At 40.5% G+C, this 17,368-nt stretch overlaps 8 protein-coding genes across 8 annotated transcripts in view; 3 read left to right on the top strand and 5 right to left on the bottom strand.

Annotated features, from left to right (window-relative positions):
- Positions 1 to 133: 133 nt before the first annotated feature.
- Positions 134 to 1,639, top strand: MELLADRAFT_115284 (uncharacterized protein; the record flags this gene model as incomplete). The annotated part of the gene is made up of 2 exons (XM_007405158.1): positions 134 to 630; positions 704 to 1,639. The coding sequence occupies 2 exons, from the start codon at positions 134 to 136 to the stop codon at positions 1,083 to 1,085; spliced, it is 879 nt and encodes a 292-aa protein (XP_007405220.1).
- Positions 1,640 to 3,157: 1,518 nt separating this feature from the next.
- Positions 3,158 to 4,079, top strand: MELLADRAFT_102520 (uncharacterized protein; the record flags this gene model as incomplete). The annotated part of the gene is made up of 3 exons (XM_007405159.1): positions 3,158 to 3,206; positions 3,312 to 3,493; positions 3,573 to 4,079. The coding sequence occupies 3 exons, from the start codon at positions 3,158 to 3,160 to the stop codon at positions 4,077 to 4,079; spliced, it is 738 nt and encodes a 245-aa protein (XP_007405221.1).
- A 677-nt stretch (positions 4,080 to 4,756) lies between these two features.
- MELLADRAFT_70845 (uncharacterized protein) lies at positions 4,757 to 5,421 on the bottom strand (the record flags this gene model as incomplete). Its single annotated transcript, XM_007405072.1, has 1 exon — positions 4,757 to 5,421. The coding sequence occupies one exon, from the start codon at positions 5,402 to 5,404 to the stop codon at positions 5,189 to 5,191; it is 216 nt and encodes a 71-aa protein (XP_007405134.1).
- Positions 5,422 to 7,182: 1,761 nt separating this feature from the next.
- MELLADRAFT_76700 (uncharacterized protein) lies at positions 7,183 to 8,216 on the bottom strand (the record flags this gene model as incomplete). The annotated part of the gene is made up of 4 exons (XM_007405071.1): positions 7,183 to 7,548; positions 7,715 to 7,833; positions 7,907 to 8,002; positions 8,084 to 8,216. Coding segments are annotated over 4 exons (612 nt in total), but the record flags the coding sequence as incomplete, so codon positions are not given.
- Positions 8,217 to 9,357: 1,141 nt separating this feature from the next.
- MELLADRAFT_91070 (uncharacterized protein) lies at positions 9,358 to 9,962 on the top strand (the record flags this gene model as incomplete). The annotated part of the gene is made up of 6 exons (XM_007405160.1): positions 9,358 to 9,361; positions 9,440 to 9,474; positions 9,546 to 9,604; positions 9,680 to 9,745; positions 9,830 to 9,863; positions 9,930 to 9,962. The coding sequence occupies 6 exons, from the start codon at positions 9,358 to 9,360 to the stop codon at positions 9,960 to 9,962; spliced, it is 231 nt and encodes a 76-aa protein (XP_007405222.1).
- Positions 9,963 to 11,008: 1,046 nt separating this feature from the next.
- On the bottom strand, positions 11,009 to 12,337 carry MELLADRAFT_59714 (uncharacterized protein; the record flags this gene model as incomplete). Its single annotated transcript, XM_007405070.1, has 1 exon — positions 11,009 to 12,337. One exon carries the CDS (start codon positions 12,335 to 12,337, stop codon positions 11,009 to 11,011), a length of 1,329 nt encoding a protein of 442 aa, XP_007405132.1.
- Positions 12,338 to 12,871: 534 nt separating this feature from the next.
- On the bottom strand, positions 12,872 to 14,433 carry MELLADRAFT_102516 (uncharacterized protein; the record flags this gene model as incomplete). The annotated part of the gene is made up of 2 exons (XM_007405069.1): positions 12,872 to 13,055; positions 13,214 to 14,433. The coding sequence occupies 2 exons, from the start codon at positions 14,431 to 14,433 to the stop codon at positions 12,872 to 12,874; spliced, it is 1,404 nt and encodes a 467-aa protein (XP_007405131.1).
- Positions 14,434 to 15,680: 1,247 nt separating this feature from the next.
- MELLADRAFT_102515 (uncharacterized protein) overlaps positions 15,681 to 17,368 on the bottom strand; it is a gene marked incomplete at both ends in the record, with an annotated part of 2,201 nt that continues 513 nt past the window's right edge. Inside the window, one exon of the mRNA XM_007405068.1 lies at positions 15,681 to 16,813. Within this exon, the coding sequence (XP_007405130.1) occupies positions 15,681 to 16,813 (1,133 nt within the window). The remainder of the gene's footprint in view (positions 16,814 to 17,368) is intronic.

Genomic DNA, 17,368 nt, shown 5'->3' with positions numbered 1-17,368 from the left:
CAAGAGGCTTCCTCGTATCAAAGAAGGTCATCCAAGCGGTGCGTCATTGGCCCTTTCTCATAGCGTGCGCGAACGTCGCGGTCGACATCCACGTGGCGCTCGATCCCCTGTACGATACGCGTCGCTTTCGAAGATGGCCTTTAGAGACGACAGCGATGAATCTTCCTCATCTGACGAAGTCATGCCCACAGCCGCCGGGTCCCTAGCCTACACACCCCCGGAACAACTTCGATCTGGCGCTCCACTCACAGATCCTTCCTTAGATATCTGGGCATTGGGTTGTGTGCTCTATGCCTTGCTTGAAGGTAACTTACCCTTCCAGGATGACTTTGAACCACGGTTGAGACTCAAAATCATGAACGGTCAATATCGTCTTCCTTACTTATTGTCATCAAGTTGCCCACCTGGAATGTCCCCCGCGGATGTGCAAGAACGGAAAGATGTTGCCGACTTGTTGAAGGGATGCTTGGCTGTTGATCAAAACGCGCGTTGGACCATGGAACAGATTGTGAATTGTGGCTGGATCAACTCTGACGTTCAAGCGCCACTACCTGCTTCGCATTCTCCCTCGATCAAGGATACAGACTCATCCCCTCGTCATAACCCTGATGATCCTGAGGCATTTACAAGGTCGAGCACATTTGCATCTCACGTTTAAATTCTGCGCCTATTGATTGATCGCAACCCTTTTGCGTGTCTTTAGATCTTTTGGAATCACACTTGACTCTCATTTCAATGGGGACCATACTCCCAAGCCAGGAGTGACACAGCCATCACTTCGATCACCGCTCGGTCTACACCATCCGACCCGTGTTCATCCACAACACTCCCTGTTGAGCAGCCCATGGGATCCGTTGTTCGATCTTCGCGATTTATTGGCTCACGTCTCATCCAATGCTACACCGGGCAACGAATCTAGGTTGCCTCCGGGCGACTTGCCATCTCCTACATCTATGCAAGAGAGAAGATCGAGGTCGATAACGAGGGAAACAAAGGATCAACAAAGACGGACATCTGCCACCAATTCTGTCTCGCCTTCTTCACGATCGCATTCTCGTGGCGTTCGAGCTCGCTTCATGCATTGAGCTCTCTATCCTACCTTGTCATAGTTATCCAGTGTAAGAGAGGATTTGGATTTTAAGAGCCTATGACCGTTTGATCGTATACCCCAAGAAAATTAGAGTGACTTCTTTCATGTCAAAAACGATGTATGCCAACTGTATACACACCCTCATCCATAATAATATGTTTTGTCTTTGATTCTATTTGTAGAATTTGTTTTGTTTTTCTTGTGTTGATCGTCAACGATGTTTTTCTTTTCTCTCTCTTTCTCTCTCTCTCTCTCTCTGAATGGACATCATCTACTTAACTGGGACAAAACAGTCGTGATGTTCTTGATATTTTCTATTACTGAATAATCTGAAGATACATCAATCAAGACAGATTTGTAACTTTCTCCTGAGCTTCTTTTTCATTTAAATTTTATCTTAGCGTCCTTTCTCTTTTCTCTTTTCTCTTTTCCCTTCTTTCTCTGTTTTAGAATGCTTGGGCTTCTGTGTATGCTCTCTTTTTTATGACTTTGATTTTTTTTCCTTTGTCTTTTTCGAAATGCAACTCCATTCAATCAATTAATACACTGTGTTTGTGAGAGCTGCAGCAATGAGTGAACCAAAGATCAGCGAGGCTGAGCATAGTAAGCAATGAAAGGGATAGGTCATCGGTGGAATCGGTTCATGAATTATCTGTTTGATTGTAACCCACATATTGAGGTTACTCATTAATGCGACACCTATTTTGGTTTCACTTTTGAGTATTCTGTGAGATGAGAGCACTATACACACAAGCATCTGATTACATTGGTTCAACTCGGCCAGATTGATAACCTTTGAGTCGATGTGAGATTGGGAAGTTACGGACCTTCTGATCGAAAAACTCATGTCGTCATTCACTCAGAACTGCGTGATCTTCAATCTGAGGTATTGAAGCAGAATTTAGATGTTTCAATACCTCATTGGTCACCACGAGGTCAGGAAGGAATTACAATACGAGTCAAAGTGACTCCACCTTAGGACAATCGATTTGATCTTTTCATATTTATCCATCAGTAAGGAGGTTAAACGAGTCGATCGCCCAGTTTACTTTGGCGATCTGGAATTATTGTAGTCATCAAATTGGACTGCAAGTACACTGTCACTGTTATGAGAAGGGCAGTGGCGGTCACGTTCGAGAATTTGATTGATCTGGTGCAGAAGTCTGGGTGCAATCACATACTGAAGCAAGGCTTTTCTTGTGAATGAGCTCTTGGTCCATGACCGAGTTAACCTTCTATTCAAGCAAGATATTGTCTTCGAGCCGAAGTAAGATGGATCTTGTCAATGGTACGTCGCGTCAAGAAGCACTGCAAGCTGGGTGATCCTGAATCTCAAGTCTCGTCTCAACTTCTGATCGGTCAGCACGGTCAACAAGCGGTCAGCGAGGAATTCTAAATCACTCTAACAGACGACAATCGATCTCATTTACCATCAGGAAGGAAGTTAGACGGGTCGCTTTTTACAAAGAGGCTAGGTAGATCGAATATCTGGCGTCACCTATCTGGACTGGAGTGCCAGTGCCAGTACCAGTACCGCGAAGATGGGCATCACGGCCAAGGTTTCAATTTTGATTAATCTGTTGTAAAAGTTCGTAAAAGCTGGATTCCGATCAGTTGCTCAAGCAAGTTCTTTCTAGATTGAACGATATCTGAGGAGATATATCGGTGACAATATGTAGCCGAAGTCAATGTTTTTGCATCAAGCTGAGGTTCACGTCTACGCGATCTAAGACAAGGAGATTTCCTATGAGGGTGACAGTGACTGCCACGTTACGAGCATCTCAAGATTTGGGGATCATTAGCGATGACCTGAAGGTCCATAAAAGCTCGACTCTTTCGGCCTCTTCAGTTATGCAACAACATCCTCATCAAGTCTTATTCTCAGCAATAATATATTTATATTTATCAGGTAGAATACCCATTTTTCTTCTGCTGGGCTAAAGAATCCCACTTTGTTTAACCATCATGAAGAAGGGTATATCTGATTCATTGTTGTTTCTTTTCCTCAGTAGTAAACTCAGCTTTCCGTACTCGAGTTTCAAAAGAACACTTCTCAGTCTTACCAAGATGGCAATCAAATTGTATAGCTTTGTCTTTGTTGCAGTCATCCTTTCGAGTAAGTCTTGATGAAAATTAAATCATCACATTCGATGGCAACTAGAGCTTTCAACCTTTATGCCAAATGAATCACTGATATATTTATATGAATCATTTTCAATAGCCTTAACAGTTGGTCAAGGAGTTGTGGCCTTTCCTTTGGAACATACCAATAGGTTCTTCAATCAACTTTTATTTTACTCTAGTACCTTTTTGCTCATCCTCCTTTATCTTCTACACAGTCCTAGATCAGTTGGCAGACATCTTGGATCTATACTGAAAGATTCGAGGATCTTGGTACGAGATGTGAGTATATTACCAGCTGACGGCTTACCTTCAGCTGCACTTTCTCGCAATACTTATCATCTGTTCGACTTCAACGCAGGCCCCTGAGAAGATAGTGCCAGTGGTTGAGAAACCCAAAATGGTACCAGCAAAGGATCCTACTCATCCAATTCATCATCGTCGCGTCGAGCCAGAAAAGATTCCCGCTGAAAAACCAAAGCCCGTAGCAGCAAAGAATCCTACCAATCCAATTCATCATCGCCGAGCCGAACCAGCAAAGATTCCCGCTGAAAAGCCAAAGCCCGTACCAGCAAAGAATCCTACCAATCCAATTCATCATCGCCGTGCAGAACCAGCAAAGATCCCTGCACCTGTGGTTGAAAAGCCAAAGCCTGTACCAGCAAAGAATCCTACTAATCCAATTCATCATCGCCGAGCCGAGCCAGCAAAGATTCCCGCTGAAAAGCCAAAGCCCGTACCAGTAAAGAATCCTACTAATCCAATCCATCATCGTCGAGCTGAACACCACAAAGATCCTTTACCATTAATTGACAAACCTAAACCTTTAGCTGAAGTACCGATTCCTGCTCCTCATCTATTGTTATGAAATAAAATTAAGCAAATTGATGTTAAATTTAATTTCTTACTGGTATTTAAATCTTCCAATCAACTGTTTTCTCTTAACTTTTTTTTAATTACTTTTCTTGAAACTGTCAAGTGATTGATTTTAAAGGGAAAAAAATATGTTTGTCTTGTTCAAAAGTCTCAAAGAATTTTATTTCACATGAATTTGTTTCTAAAGACGAAAAGTGAATTTAATTTTAATTTTTTTACTTTACTTTTTTTTTCATATTATTCAAGTATGTTGACTTGGTTTGATATTGAAGATTAAGTTTTTCCTTCTTGAATACTGGAATTTAACTTTTGATTGATTTGTTGCCAAAGAGTTGATCAGTTCACTATGAAACTGTATATCTGCTCAATGCTGCCTTGAAAGAATGAATAGCCATTCATAATCATTGGTGAGAATCACATACCATGAAGTAATCTAGTCTGACTTGGAAATTCTTGAGTACAAGTAACATGAAATCAAAATGGAATCTTACAGGCTGTTTTGAAAGCCAATACATTGTACGTTATTGAGTCGTCAATTGGACAATATTGATGATTCTTTTGATTTATTCAACTAAGAATCTATACATGAGCATTGCAAATGCATTTGGTTACGAGTATGTCATCAGGCTATATATGACTATGCAGTCAGAATGCATTTTGACCAACTTTCTGACAATTTTTGAGATACCTTTCAAAGCATTAAGAAAGGGCAATTACATAATTCCACAACCTGAGCACCAATCACAAACTCGAAGTCCGGAACAGTGGACCTTATGAGCTAAAAGTTCTAGATTTGATAGTCAATTTAAGTGACAAGATATGAACCCACAACAACAACAAAAGAATTAGATTGAATTGAAAAATGTAAAAGACTAAGAAAAACATTAATTGTATTACATCTCTTTTTTTTACCTTGTTATGTGATTCAAAAATATCAAGTCAAAGTAAACAAATTGAAAATCGAAGAAAGAAAATCATCAAAAGATGTTGTTTTTTTTTTCAGAAAAAAGAAGCCCAACAAGAATTGAAGATAAGAGGATTAGAAGTGAATTTCAAAGAAACAAAACGAAACACGAGAAAAGGTAAAAAAAAAACTTCATCTTAAACAGCCACTTCGGTTCGATCTTCAAACGGATTATAATCATCTCCCCCGCCACGTGTGTTATTAGAGGAGAGTGAAGAAACTCGATGATGTTGCTGATGTAGTTTTCTGTCCGTACCTCTAGAAATATTCGCATTACTTTTACTGCCTCTTAAAGTTCTTGTGGCAGTACGTTGAAGTGAGTCGGGAGGTGTTGGAAATGAAGATGGATCCATGATATGACGTTGAGGTGAAGAGTGAGAAGGAGGTTTTGGAGCTTTTCTTCTTCGAGTCGTAGAAGTTTGGTTGATGTTAGGATTATGAGATGGTGGAGATGGTGGTAATCGACGAGTGGTTTGTTTTTCTGGAACTTCGTGTGCCCCATTACTCCAACTTGGGTCATGCTCTTCAAGTGTTGGAGAACTTGTGCTAGATTTCGCCCGGCGGATGACATCTGATGAGATGGGCAGAGAAGCAGATGAGTTCATAGAGCCACTTGACTCCTTAGCATTACGTCTATAGGACGGTGGTTTGGGTGCCGGTCTTCGAGTATTAGATGACATGGAGGAGGCGGAAGTTGGACGGGGTGGATGGTCCAGGCTTTGAGACCGTGTGCACACTAGAGATAACGAAGAGTTTGCTGATGGCTGAACTTCAAGTGTGACAGGCGAAGGTATGCTCAAATGGTCATCGGCGCAGTCGTTAACATCCGCCGACCGCGAGCCCGTTGATTCATATGATTCTTTTCGTTCACTCAAACATGAGCGAGCCAGGCTGGAACTGTTGGGTACAGATACGGAATAGCCGGAGTCTCTTTCGACAGGGCCCCAGGTTGACGAAACTATTGCACCTCGTGATTCAACCTGAGCAGTCACAACACATGGGATACTGCCTCTCGTTGGAGACTTGCGAAACTTAGAGGGGCTTGTCTCTTCGTCGAAAGTTTTCGCCTTGGCTGAGTTGCTATCAGTGTGAAATGAAGTCCTTCCCGCTGGCGATGAAGTGACTTCAACTACACTGCCACCACTGCCACTAGCTTGACTGGCCAAGGTATCGTTGCTCGCAGATCTGAATAACTGATGTGGTCGTGACAGTGATGACATCTCATTTCCGGGATCGTTGGCCTTTTCAAGCTCGAGGCACCAATCAGCTCTCAGATTGCGTTCGACTAGCCGTTTGGTGGTCGAATTGACTTCGCGAAGGTGTTCATATTTGATGTGCGAAAGCAAAACATGCCGGATCTCTCTTCTTTTGTAATGAAAAGTGCGCAATTGAGTACTAGTCAAAAGAGGGTGCAGCACTCGCAAGTATGTGTGTCGGAGCTAAAATCATGAAAGAAAACAAATAAGCCGTCAAAAATGGTGGATTTCAGCGTATTACATCAGAGATCAGAAGGTACATACGCTATCACATTCATCCGGTAGGTCACTCAATTCACGGATGAACACATCTACTAAGACACATAGATCGTTGGTGTAAAAATACTCATGTGTTCCCAGGGTGGTAAACAAGAGATAGAGAATCTTTAATATTAAAAGCGAAACGCAAAGGCCTTCAGGGGTGGCATGCGAAGCTCGATTGAGGATAAAGATCAAGTTTTCTCCAAAAGTCTTGCTCTCATCCAAGCGTTGTTTCATGGTTCGAATCACAATGTTCGTATCCGTGTCCTGTGTACCGGATTTCCTGCCGTGACGATGTCGGCTTGCTGTTGTTAACGAAGGCCCAGAATCTGGTTTGCCCTCGCGAGTAATAGGAGAAGGATCGCTAGATTGTTGGATGCTTGAGACCATAAATTGTTCATTGAGAGCGATCTGGAAACGGAGATAAGTTTATGATTATTACACATCAGGCATACCTAAAGAATGGGGTCCATGAAAAAGCTCACGATCAGTTTGATCAGATTATAGTTGAATGTTTCATCCTCTTGATCTCTAGTTAACTCGACCAATTCGAACAGATTACCAATCAGATCTTCATTGAACGCCTCCAACACATCTGCATCTAACTTCTGTACTCTACACAATTCATAGAGTAATCCAGCCAAAACAGCTCCCAATCGCCTTTCGGCTAGCTTTTCGTTTGATGAATGTGGATTCGATACCTCTTCATGCGTCTCGACCTCAACTGATTTATCACGCCCATAATGTTGAATGACGAAATTCGGGTCGGCAATATTTTGAGGAATGAAGGCCATCCTCTTAGTGATAGCTACAAGGGTGTGCATGACATTTGTGATAGCATTAAGATTTAAGGATTGAGGTGTCTTATTGATGGTAGGTAATGAGAAATTTCGTAAAGTTCGAAAGAAAGTGTGATTTTCAAGACCGTACTGCAAGAGAAGATTACAAGCCACTAGAACCGTCGAAGGTAATGCATCAGGCTTCCAAAACCGAATCCAATGACGATTTTAATGCAAACAGGAATCATCCAAAGACCACAGCATAATTGGCGAACCGAAGACTGTAAATCAGTATCGATTGGTTGTCAAACATCTAAGGCTATATGCCGAGATTGCGATTTGAATAGAAAGATAGAAATTTGCTCACGTTATTGAGAAGCCCAAGTAGAATACTTGTCATTCGCTGGCTATGGCTTTCAAAGATATCACTATGTGAGACTCGATATAAAGCTTGGTCAAGTGAATCTTGATCTTCGAGATCAGTCTCTGTTGGTGTCAAGAAGCATCAAAGATATCAGTAACTGTATGGGTAAGTCAACTCGAGTTGAGGATTGAGCACCTAAAGCAGCAGCAACAGCTTGGATGGCATTGTTGAATGTATTATCAAGTTCCTCCAACGAAGAACTCGAATCCAACGAGAGAATATCTTCAAGTTCTGTGGCATTCGACTCGATCAATTTCTCTCTTCGCTTGAATGTCTTTCAAACTCATCGGTCACAATAATCTTGATGCTAACCTGAAAAGAATCGAATCTCGCCTTCAGTCATGCTGCAATCGAGCTTGAAGTGTCCGTCGATTGAGTAAGTCCAATCATGAAAGGTTGAAGATTTAATGAATGTTTTGGTTGACCAAGTATCAATGAAAAGTTGAAATTAACTCATGCGAAGCCCAGCGTTTCAAATCTAATCAGTTGACTTCGATAAAAAGTTTGGGGTACCCGGTACACCACCGGTACCATTGCCTCACCTCGTCCGTTTAAAACGAGTCACGACAGGCGGGGCAACTTTCGCAACATCATCTTCAACCTCAAGAGTTATAGGATCTGTTACACCTGATTCCTGAACTAAACAAGATATGAAAAAAACATCTTAATTTTGATTTCATTACTTGATAATCGAATTGATTGGATGGCCTCAGAGATGAACTCAATGGTGCATTTATTTTAGTATGAAGTTTGATTTGTTTAATATGAATTAATCGTTGTGTGAATATTTCATTTGGGCTCTGGTTCTAAGAAAGCTGAAGTAGAAGAGTAAACACGTCTGAGAAATTCAAAAACAAGTTCCAGGGTTGTAGCAAGAATGAAATTGAAGAAAAGTTGAGATAGTTTTTTTGTATGATGGGAGAAATATGACGAGAAGTAGCAAGGATGGGGAAGAAAGGAGATGTGACGCGTTTGGTCGGTTTTCGATAGTTGTACTCAGATACTTTGATGATCATTCCAATCTCAGTCTCCCTACCAAGTGTGGGATTTATGGGCACTTCCTCTGCCTTTCAACCTGGATCTTCCTCTTGACCGTGATGTGGCTTTTTGTTTCGGATTTCACTCGGTGGCGATCTTCAAGATAACACGTCATCACACATCACAAGCTCATATAGATGGGAAATCATTTCACCGTTTTTGACTCGCCGTGACTCAGATAGACACTATTATCAATGAGTAAGCCAATCCCTACTAAGAGCAAAGGTTGAATGATTATAAAGTGGTACAGCATGAGCTTATGAGAGTTTTCAAGCTCTAAACCTGATCATCGGTCTTGATGGATTTCGGCGAGCTGTGTAAAATTGATTTGAGATTTTAAAGTTAAATCCTTCAATGAGTAAACTTATGACGCCTTGAGGTTATCATCCACATACGTCATACCTTCGATCGGATGTGAATGATACCCGTAAGGATATAAAAGGGAGCTCTAGATTCCACTAGCTGTTGACCATCGCCTCCATCATCCCCAGTTGTCTTACTTTTAAATACTTTCCCCTAAATACTTTCAAGTCTCATACACACATATCATGGGTAGGACAATACTACTTCAATGAATCAACGATTTGCTTACCTGACTAGAAAGCTTGGCTTCTCTTTCTATTCTTCTAGGTTTATTTCATCACGACTCTGAAGAGTCTCGTGCGGTGAGTATTTCAGCATGTCCTATCATTAAAATACCTTCTTGTCTAACGTTTTGAACTTCGTATCATGGCAGTCTGACCAGATCAACGAGTTAAATCAAGAAGGTGGAAATGAAGAACATCATAAAGCAAAGTGAGAACATCTCCTTCATCTCATATCTTCTTGTTGGAATATCTGTCTTAAAAACTCGGGGTTGATCTTGGTCAGGTTTTCTCATGAATTATTGAGCGGAGCGGCCGCGTACGAAGCTGCCAAAGCTTATGAAGATCACAAGTCAGTTTACCTTGCTCAAAAAATTCTAACCCAAATTCAATCGTAACCGAATGTTCATTTCTTTGCAACGTGTTGCTTCTGTAGGAAAAAGAATGGGAAACCTTCAAATCATGCTGAGGTAATTTCTCTTACATCTATCATTACTAAGATATTGAATATACGCTAATGATTCTTTTCTTCCTAGGCGAAAGAGATTGCAGCAGGTCTCGCCGGGTAAAGCCAAACTCCCTTGGATGACCTAGACAATTCAATCCTGGAGTGTTAGAAGCATAACTGACATAACCTTGCGAGGATGTATTCCAATCACAGGGCTTGGATCGATAGAACTTTTGAGACTCGTGGTCTTGACTTTGCGGACAAAGAGAAGGCTAAAAGAGCGGCAAGGAAGCGAGTTGAGGTATGCCATTCTTCCGTCTTATCAGGATTGCTTTTGGTCAAACAAGCTCCTCAAACTGATATTTTGTGACGTCATTCAGAGCGCAATCGACGAGAATGGTTATTGAACACTTCATAACCCTTCTTATATGTACAAAATCCAAACAATATTACCAAAATGTACATTATCAAATATCGTCATAGTTTTAACTCCCTCAACTCACGGTTTCCTCTCAGTCTGACCTTCTGAATTGAATCATATCTGGGCGGAAAGGTTTGTGAGATTCGCAAAAGTCTGTACATATATGAATCTGATCTACCCTTAGTTTTGAAAGCCCATTCATCGCAAAGCTAGATCTGTGCTTCTATATCACATTTGCGTCCTCGAAACATTGTGTTGAAACCTCCCACAGCTCCTGAGTGTAAGGAGTTCACGGAACCCTGCATCAGATGAAAACTGATGAAACCATGACTCAGTGAAGAAAAGCTCAGAACAATAAGAATGCGGTACAGAGAGCTCGACTGAATGGGAAAGTTTTCCACACACTGATCAGAATAAAAAGGCACCGGTAAAAGCAGAGGTCAGTTTTCAGATCTCGTGAGTAAAAATGGGAAATATCACGACTCACCGATAAGACAATTAAAATCGTGGTTTAGGATTACAAAACACGACATAGAAGGAAATAGCAGAGAACGCGATAGGGGAGACAACATACTCCAACAAGGCACTGTGGATCCTGGGAAAGTTCTGGAGATTTTGAGATTTGTTTCATAAAATAATAAAGGGATTCCATGACGGAGAAAAGAAGAAATTCGGGTGAACGAGAGGAAAAGAAGATTTATTCAAGAAATTTTCGAGTATGTGAAGTCCTCTAGCAAAGGAGAATATCATAATCCATTCAACTCCTCCCAGCCAACGACGAACTTTGATAAGACTTTAGATTCCAAGGTGTTCTTTATATCTACCCACATGTAATATGCTAGGACCTCTTCTGGAGTCCAATTCCAAACACCAGTACCTACTGGAACATATTTGAAGTTGACAACCACTGCAAGATCCACCTCTTTCCATTGAACCATATAACTTTTCAAATAATCCCAACTATAAATTATAAGGCTTTCGAGATTTTGATCTCTCGTAGGTTTATATTTGTTGATCAGAAATCCAAAGAAAGTTGGTGTTAATTTCTTTTGGCCACGACCAAGTGCTCTTTGAACATCACTAGATTTCATACCGACAATTTTATCTTTTTCGATTCTTTTCACTAATAAATCTTTCAAAGCCTCAAACCATGTTGCAATCTCTTGTCGAATCTCATCACGTTCCCAAATTTGTGATGTTCCAAATTTCGATAAATCAGACATCTCATCACGTATTGTGCTGAAAGATTTACGTCCATCGGGGTCGATTACATCCTTCTGTTTTCCTCGAGAAGGGAGTACTTCTTTTTTTCCACTTTGATTGATTCCTAAGACTTTAATCTCTATAGGTTGATTTTCCAAAGGATACGGATCAAGGATAGGGTGATGTTGATATTTCATGAGATTTACGAAATTTTCGGCAGATGGATCATGTACCGGAAAGCTTTGAACTGGTTGCGATCCTGAACCATAATATATTGGTAAGATTTGTGGTGGAACTTCATGAATTTGTGTATTTCTTGAACTGGATCCTTGAAGAGTATGTGGTGGGAAACTAGACGGATCACCTTCAAACATCAAATTTCTATCAGGTATGAAAATGCGAGAATATCCTAGTGGATAAGGCACTGGCTTTATGGGTTGTACGATTTGGTCCGCTAGCCATATTTTACCATCTGATGTGATCCTAAAGGGTTGTTGTTCTTGAGCTCGATGTTTAAAAGAATCTGTCTTTTGAATTCCTATTGAAGAGAGTTTATTTTGTTCCGGCGATGCTATAATTCTTGTTGTGAAAGTAGATGGTGATGCAAGTGTTGAATCCAATAAAGTTGGTTGTTCAAGTGTCAATCCTAATGAATCTACCTCGTCAAATTTTGATGTAGTGGATGGTTGTGCAAGTGTTAATTCCAATGGATCTATCTTGTCAAGTCTTGATATTGTGATGGTATCAGGGCTTGAGACACCCAATTTTAATGCAGCGTCTAGATGTCTCCTATTCAGGTGCATCGGCCTTGTGAAGATTATGGATATGAGTATGAATAATATAGTCGTAATTGAGAAAACTGAATGGTACATTCTTGTGTGATGCTGCTGAGCCGATTGAATTTCAATAATCAAAGGAGTGCTGATGTTGATATTCAGTTGCAGATTTCCCAAAATTGATAGTCACAGCTAAACCTTTTCAATTTGAGCGGATTTATTGAATTGTTTGAGTACTAAGATCTATCAGCTTTCTGACAGTGAGTGAGCTCGCCCGACACCCCCTGACGATCATGCAGTAGCACAATAACAGGCGTATCAGATACCTGGATTAGAAACTAGCAGCAACTAGGGACTAACTCAATGCATTCACTAATAACAAAAAATGTACTATGTATGAGAAGATGGTTTCACAAAGACATTTAAATACATGCAATTATGTTAAGCAAGAAATGCATCCCGCTCATGATTATCATCGATGTTTATTGATATCACAAATCAGATTGTAATGTTTGATAGGAATGAAATCTAGTTGGCATTGGTGAGGCATTGATTTTCAATATGGAGAGTGTTGAAAACAATCATGAGATGATGAGCTGTCACCACGTCACGGCTGGGTATGGTTTATGATCAAAGCTTTGTGTGATCCACACAAATTTGTACAATTTCCAGCAGAACATCCCTCATGTGTCCTGCAGGTATGTCCACATTTGGATATCTTATATATCTAGGTCCTCGCACAATGACGACTCCTAGGCAGAGTGAATTCCGGAATACGATTTGGATTGGTAGACTAATCTTATAAATTAAGAATCTGATAGAAAAAGAAAACAATCTAATCAAGAAGCGTAAAATACCGATTAAGGTGAAAGAAAACAAAAGCAGATTACTCCAAAAATTCTCGATTACGTGAACTACCCTAGCAAAGAAAAAACTTGTAGTCCCTTTGATTGTCTCCAGCCAGAAGCAAACCTTGAAAAGAGTTTCCATGAGAAGACGTTCTTTGCATCCATCCACATCAGGTACGCCAGGATCTCGTCTGAAGTCCATTCCCAGACCTCACCATCTGCTTTGATTTCTTTGAGGCTAAGAAGGACTTTAAGATTCACATGGTGCCATCGAGTTATGTAGCTCTTCAAGTATTCCCACCCATCACGCAAAAGTTCCCCATTGTTCCTTCCTCCTAGACCGGGATGATTTGTGATCAGAAATCCCAAAAAGATGTTGGTCAATTTATTTTCGGCACGTCCAATTACTCTTGTGATATCACTAGGTTTTATACCGAAAGATTCATCATCTGGAAGTTTGTTTAACAATACCACTCTCAAATCGTCAAACCATGCTGTCATTTCCCCTCCAAGTCCCCCATGTTTCGAAAGTTCATCCTTTGCAATACCCGACCACTCGGTCATAGTATCACGTGCTGACATGTAAGTTTTACCACCATTAGGCTTGATTACAACCTCCTTTCTTGCTCTGGATGCGCGAGATTTTTTATATCCACTGCTATCTTTTCCTGGTACTCCCGTCTTCTCTAAAGCCCTTTCCATGTCTCTATGTTGACTTCTATGAGAAGGAAGGTCAATAATTGTGGGATGTTGAACTTCTATCAAGTTTGAGATATCCTTTGCAGATGAGGCACGTGTTGGAAAGCCTTGAGCCGAACTCGATCCTGAAGATTTAGGTAACCCATGAGTTGGAACTTGATGAATCTGCAGATTTCTTGAACCAGAACCTTGAAGATGATGTGTTGGAAAACCCGATGGAAAAGCTTTGAGCATCAAATTGTTATAGGTCATGGCGTTGTGATGATCTCCTAGTAGATGTGATACAGGCCTTATGAGTTGTATGTTTCCGTCATTCAACCACATTGTAACATCTGGAATGAACCTGAAGGATTGTTTTTGTTGAGGTGGATGTTTGAACGTATCGGTCTTTTGGATTCCTAATGCGCCAGATAATCTATGGTCTTTTGATGATACTACATCTTTTGTTGTGAGATCTGATGGTGGTGCAAGTGTTAATTTCAATCTATCTAGTTCGTCCACTTTTGGTATCGTGATGGTCTTCATGCTTGATGTTCCTAATCTCAATTCAGTGTCTATATTCTTATCCAGATACATTGGCTTTGACAAGATTGTGCAAATGATCATGAAAACTATACTTGTAGTCGAGCCTATTGACTGGTGCATTGTGGTGTGATGGGATCGAAATTCGAATCGATGGATTTATCTTGAAAGCTGTGCCGATCGCGATAGTGAGCAGAAATTCAAAAAGCTTTCAATCATGGCGAATGATTCTAAAGGTTTCAGTACTAAGATCAAAAAGCTTTCGAACAGTTGAAACAGCTCCCCCCGATGAACCCACAGAGCCCAAGGGTGTATCAGTTACTTGCATCAAAAACTCGCAGCGATTATGTAAGGACTAAGTCGAGGAATTTAATTGATAAAAAAACAAGAAAATTGTGATAAGATAGCTTCTCAAAGACAGCCATTATGCAACAAATCATAAATTCCTTTCAAGTGGTCACAAGTGAGAGTGCGAGAGAATGTGATGAATTCGGACTCTTTAAACTTTGTGTAATTTGAACTAACGGGTCGGACTTTTTGGTCTTTATCTAGTTGTTCTAAAGGTTATGATGTCATAAACTGATTACCACTTTACCGAATTTCATCTTATCATTCCCATAGTGTTCATAGTTGTCCTAGTCTTTCTCAATGGTTTCTCTAACAAATTTTAGCGCCCACCCGCCCTTATTCCCAAATTTGGCTATTAGGTTTTTCTTGTGTTTTGATTGTTGTGATGAGTAGTTGTGCAAACGTGTTTCTATTTTTTATAAGAGGTGTTGTTTATGTTCATTTTTTTTTTAAAAAAAAGAAGCTGTGGTTATGTGAAAAGTTTTTTATTTTCATTTATTTGTTTTATTGGTAAATACTGTACCGCTAGCCACCCCGTAGGGGTTTTATATTTTATTAAAAGCAAGCTATCTCCCTCGGCGTTCAGCCTTGGGATTGGCCCAAACACGTTTCCGTTGGTATATATCAAGTTTTAGTGAGTTTTAAGACTTCACATTTCCAAAATGTATGCTATGAAAACGACTGTATACATAATTTGTTAAGAACGTGCTGTTTGGTCACTTAAGCTCTCTGAATCAAACCTCATCCAGGGCAAAAGCTTTACGAGATCCCCTTTATTTCTCTGAAGCAACCCTTTCTTTTGAAAGCCCATTTGTCCCAAAGCCGTCTGTTGAAATCAATTTGCGTCATCGCAATATCGTTGCCTAGCTACCCGCAGTCCTAAATAATACAAATCTCGGAGACTGTTGGAACTTAGTATCTATGCCATAAAGTAAGGATAAATATAAAAACGATGGATTCCATCAATAAGCTTGAACAAAGTTCTCAAAGTGAAAGACGAGAAAACAAGATTATTTGGAAAATCACACTCCGTTCAATTCTTTCCAGCCAGCAATAAATCTTGCTAAAACCTTAGATGAAAGGGTATTGTTTCCATCCATCCACATCAAATATGCGAACATATCGTCTGAAGTCCAATTCCAGACACGGGAATCTGCTTCAAGATGTTTAAGGTTGGAAATGATTTCAAAATTCGTGTTCTTCCATTGAATCATGTATCTCTTCAAATATTGCCACCCCTCTCTTAGAAGTCGCTCATTGCTTTTACCTCGAAAATCTTTATGATTTGTGATAAGATATCCCAAAAAACTGTTTGTCAATTTGATTTGAGCCCGATTGAGTGCTTTTTTTATATCGCGAGATGTTACAGTACTAGTCGAGTCTTTTTCGTCGGCTATTTGGGTCAACCTAGTCTTTAAACCAGCAAACCATTTTAAGATTTCATTCCGAAGTGCTTCAAGTTCCCAAAGTTCCTGTCTTCCAAATTTTGCCAACTTGTACATATTTTCGCGAATTGGGATATGAGATTTATGAACATTTTGGACAAACCCGCGAATTCCATAAGAAGGCAGGGTAATGATGTCGTGATGTTGATCTTCTATGAGACTTTCGAGATTTTCTGTAGATGGCTCAGGCGTTGGAACACCTTGAACTGAATTTGATCCTGAACCAGGAAATCTTGGGACGCTATGAGACGGATCTTCGCGAATATCTAAGTTTCTTGAACTGGATACTTGAAGCTGATGTTTCGGAAAACTAGATGAATAAGCTTTGAACATCAAATTGTTATCAGGCATGGTACTAGGATAAGTTCTTTGTGAATGCGATGCTGGCTTTGTGAGTTGTACAATTTGGTCCCCCAGGCAAATTTTACCACCTGGTGTGATCCTCAAGGGGTGTTTTTGTTGATATGTATGTTTAAACAGATTGTTCATTTGATTCCTTGATACGGTTCTTTTCGGCAATGTCTTTTTTGATGTGGATTCAGATGGTGGTGCAAGCGTCAATTTCAACGTATCCGAATCTTGAATACCATTATTCTCAAGTTTTGATATTGTGAATGGTGGTGGAAGTGTTATTCTCGATGGATTTGCACCGTCAATTTCTGGAATCGGGTTGGTCCCCAGGTTTGGTGTTCTTAATCTCAATTTGGTGTCTAGTTTTCCATTCAGATACATTGGTTTTGTCGAGATAGTGCAGATGGACATGAAAATGATACTCATGGTCGAGCATAATGATCGGTACATTCTTATGTGATACTATTGAATCGGTGGATTTCTAATGAAAGGTGTGTTGACAAGTGCCAATCGCAACAGTGAAATTGCGTAAGATTTGGAGGTACAGTTCCCGAGATGATAGTGAGAGCGCTTTATCGGAGCATGACCACTGAGCCACTCAAACCGTAGGTTTCCTGACGCAGCATGTGTTAGATATATATACTTGAATTGGGAAGGATCTACGATGGACGAGAGAGGAGGGTGGAGGACAAACCTCAAACCCCAAACCTCAAACCCGGATACAGCCTGTACAGCTCAATACACAACCCAAAATTGATCAACTATTTAGCTTGAACAAGCCCTCTCTGCGCGGCCACGTCCGCGCGCCTCGCAGAGGGGCTTGGGACTACTCGTGAGTTCCTGGCACGGAGACTCCACAAGTAAGTCCACTTATGTAGTTTTTCGCCGTTTCCCGCTTTCCTCACTGATAAAAA

This window comes from Melampsora larici-populina (assembly GCF_000204055.1).
Source record: "Melampsora larici-populina 98AG31 unplaced genomic scaffold MELLAscaffold_3, whole genome shotgun sequence".
Classification (NCBI taxonomy): Eukaryota; Fungi; Basidiomycota; class Pucciniomycetes; order Pucciniales; family Melampsoraceae; genus Melampsora; species Melampsora laricis-populina.
Note: the sequence above shows the minus strand (reverse complement) of the source record. Positions and strands in the feature narration are given on the sequence as shown.